We start from the raw sequence: 2484 nt of genomic DNA on the forward strand, positions 1-2484 counted from the left end.
CTGGGACTAAGTTCTAGCAGTAGTAGTAGTATCTGGGTAGTACTAGTTAAGGGTTGTGACTGACCTTTGAATGGTGATCAAAGCAAATAACGGTAATGTAAGTTACTTCAAAAGTAATTAACATAAAGCCCTGTTTACTTAATAAGCTTGAACTTCTTCAAGCTTATTAAGTACCTCACCATCTTGTCTTGTCTTAGGGGGCGTCCATAAATTACGTGAGACATTTTTTAGGATTTTTTTGACTCCCCCGCCCTACCTGGTGAGATTTCGTAAGATTTTCCTTAACTCCGCCCCCACCCCAAATCTCACGTGAGATTTTTTGAAATGTGTTTTGGCTTTTCACATGTATTTAAAACGGGTTAAACGAGCATGCGGGCCATTTAATGGGAAGCTAAGATAAAATAAATAAATAAAAAATATCATGTAACACGTGAGTCCCAAACTAAGCAAAGCTTGTACTATGGATACTAGGCAACAGATAAACATACTTATATAGATAAATACATATTAAACAACCAAGACCCGAGAACAAACATTCGTAAGTATTATTTGAATATCGTTACTTTTGAAACGGAAGTTATATCGGATGTCAGTCAATGCTTACCGCGGCGACTGGACATGAGCGGCGTACATCAAAAACAAACAGAAGGCTAAATTTAATTATGTAACGTTTCTGACATTCGCGATCACAATCTGACAGTTTTCGTATGCGATTGTGATCGCGGGTGTCACAAACGTTACGCAATAAACCCTCAGGTTTAGTGGACCTACCCTTAACATCTCGTCCACCTATCACTCAGGCTCCGATTCTGGTTCCGGTTCCGTTTTCGGTTCCGATTCCGTTTCTGGTTCCGATAAAACCACATCCGTTACATCCCTGGTAGGCATGCAATAAGCAGTTAAAATCAAATGGTAAAATAAAATTTGAATAAGCAGATTTAACCATTGTATTTTATTGTGATCACTTACACAAGCCACCATAAAAACAAAGCCTTACAAAATATCAAGCTTTAACCCACCTGGAACAAACTTCAACAAATCGTGGTGAAGTCTTATAACGATTTCTACGCAAAATTATTATGCCATCCGCATTTGAAATCGTGTTCTACGCGCTTTTGACACTGTCGCCAGTAGCGGCGCGGCAGATACGACCGAGGGTCGTGGGAGGAGTGCCGGATGATGGACAGGAATTCCCATTCGCCGTTATGATTCAGAGGGCAAAACCTCCAATGTTCCGGACCTGCTCCGGCAGTCTCATCACCCCAAACTGGGTACTCACCGCAGCCCACTGCATCCCCGATCCCCCGGTGAGCGATTCCAGGGAAGTTAGAATTAAATACGGCGATACAACGATACCAGCGAACGAAACAAAATTCTTTGCAAAAATAATCAAAACTGTGGAACATCCAGGTTACACAGAGGTTCTTAAACCTAAATTATTAGTAAATAACGACATCGGATTGTTGAAAATTGAAAGAGTTTCAAACACGCCTCTTGCGAAACTATCAGCCATTGACTATGTTGGTTTCATGGGGCTGCCAGTCAAATACGCTGGTTTCGGAATGACGAAATTACTACCCCTAGGTAAGATTATGCCTAGTATTGATGAACTGGTTGAAGACTTCGACCCAATGCTTCGTGTTGGCGAGTCTGTGGTGATCTCCTGCAAACAAAACGGCGGTGTATTTGTTGGGAACCCGAACATCTGCATTGCGCCTCGCTGTGGTCCACACCAGCAGCCCTATTTCGGAGATTCAGGCGGCCCGTTGGTGTACAATGGACGCATCATCGGCGTGGCTTGCGGCTCTGACTTTGATGCTTTTAAATATCGAATACCTATTTTAGCTTATACGGCTGTTAGTCCTTTTCTTGATTGGATATACGACACAATTAATTCTGATTAAAAAAAATGTATTGGATGACTTAGAACCACCGTTTCGTGTGAGGGAGTCTGTGGTGATCTCCTGCAAACAAAACGGCGGTGCATTTCTTGGGGACCCGCACATCTGCATTGCGCCTCGCAAGTCTAAACTTTTTCGAACATTCGAGACAAAGTAGTCTCTTGCATTCAATGATGACACTTATTGTAACCACCTTTTGTGACTGGTTACTAGGAAGCATGTTGTAGTAAAAAATAAAAATATATATTTTTAATTATATATACCATATACCACAGTTTATATGGTCCTTGATTAATTTAAAAATGTTAACAAATAAAACAATCAAAACCACCTACGTTCGGTCTGGGAAATCACGTAAGAATATTACGCAAACACCTACCTACGGTCTCTGAGACCGTTGTCGCCAGTATTATGCTCACTTAATTCAAAGTAATACACATCCAAACCTGTCGACCACATGGCGGCCATTTATTGGCCCCCAGGAAAAGGTACAAGGTCACTAGAAGTTTGTGCGACGCGATTGCATCGAATTATTATCATTCTTAAATCTGCTAAGGTCTGAGAGACCGCACGTAGGTGTGGT

General features: G+C 41.6%; 1 protein-coding gene across 1 annotated transcript; it reads left to right on the top strand.

Annotated features, from left to right (window-relative positions):
* Positions 1–1079: 1079 nt before the first annotated feature.
* LOC141437130 (brachyurin-like) lies at positions 1080–1904 on the top strand. The gene has a single exon (XM_074100392.1). It carries the CDS (start codon positions 1080–1082, stop codon positions 1902–1904), a length of 825 nt encoding a protein of 274 aa, XP_073956493.1.
* The last annotated feature ends 580 nt before the right edge of the window (positions 1905–2484 follow it).

This window comes from Choristoneura fumiferana, chromosome 17 (assembly GCF_025370935.1).
Source record: "Choristoneura fumiferana chromosome 17, NRCan_CFum_1, whole genome shotgun sequence".
NCBI classification, from domain to species: domain Eukaryota; kingdom Metazoa; phylum Arthropoda; class Insecta; order Lepidoptera; family Tortricidae; genus Choristoneura; species Choristoneura fumiferana.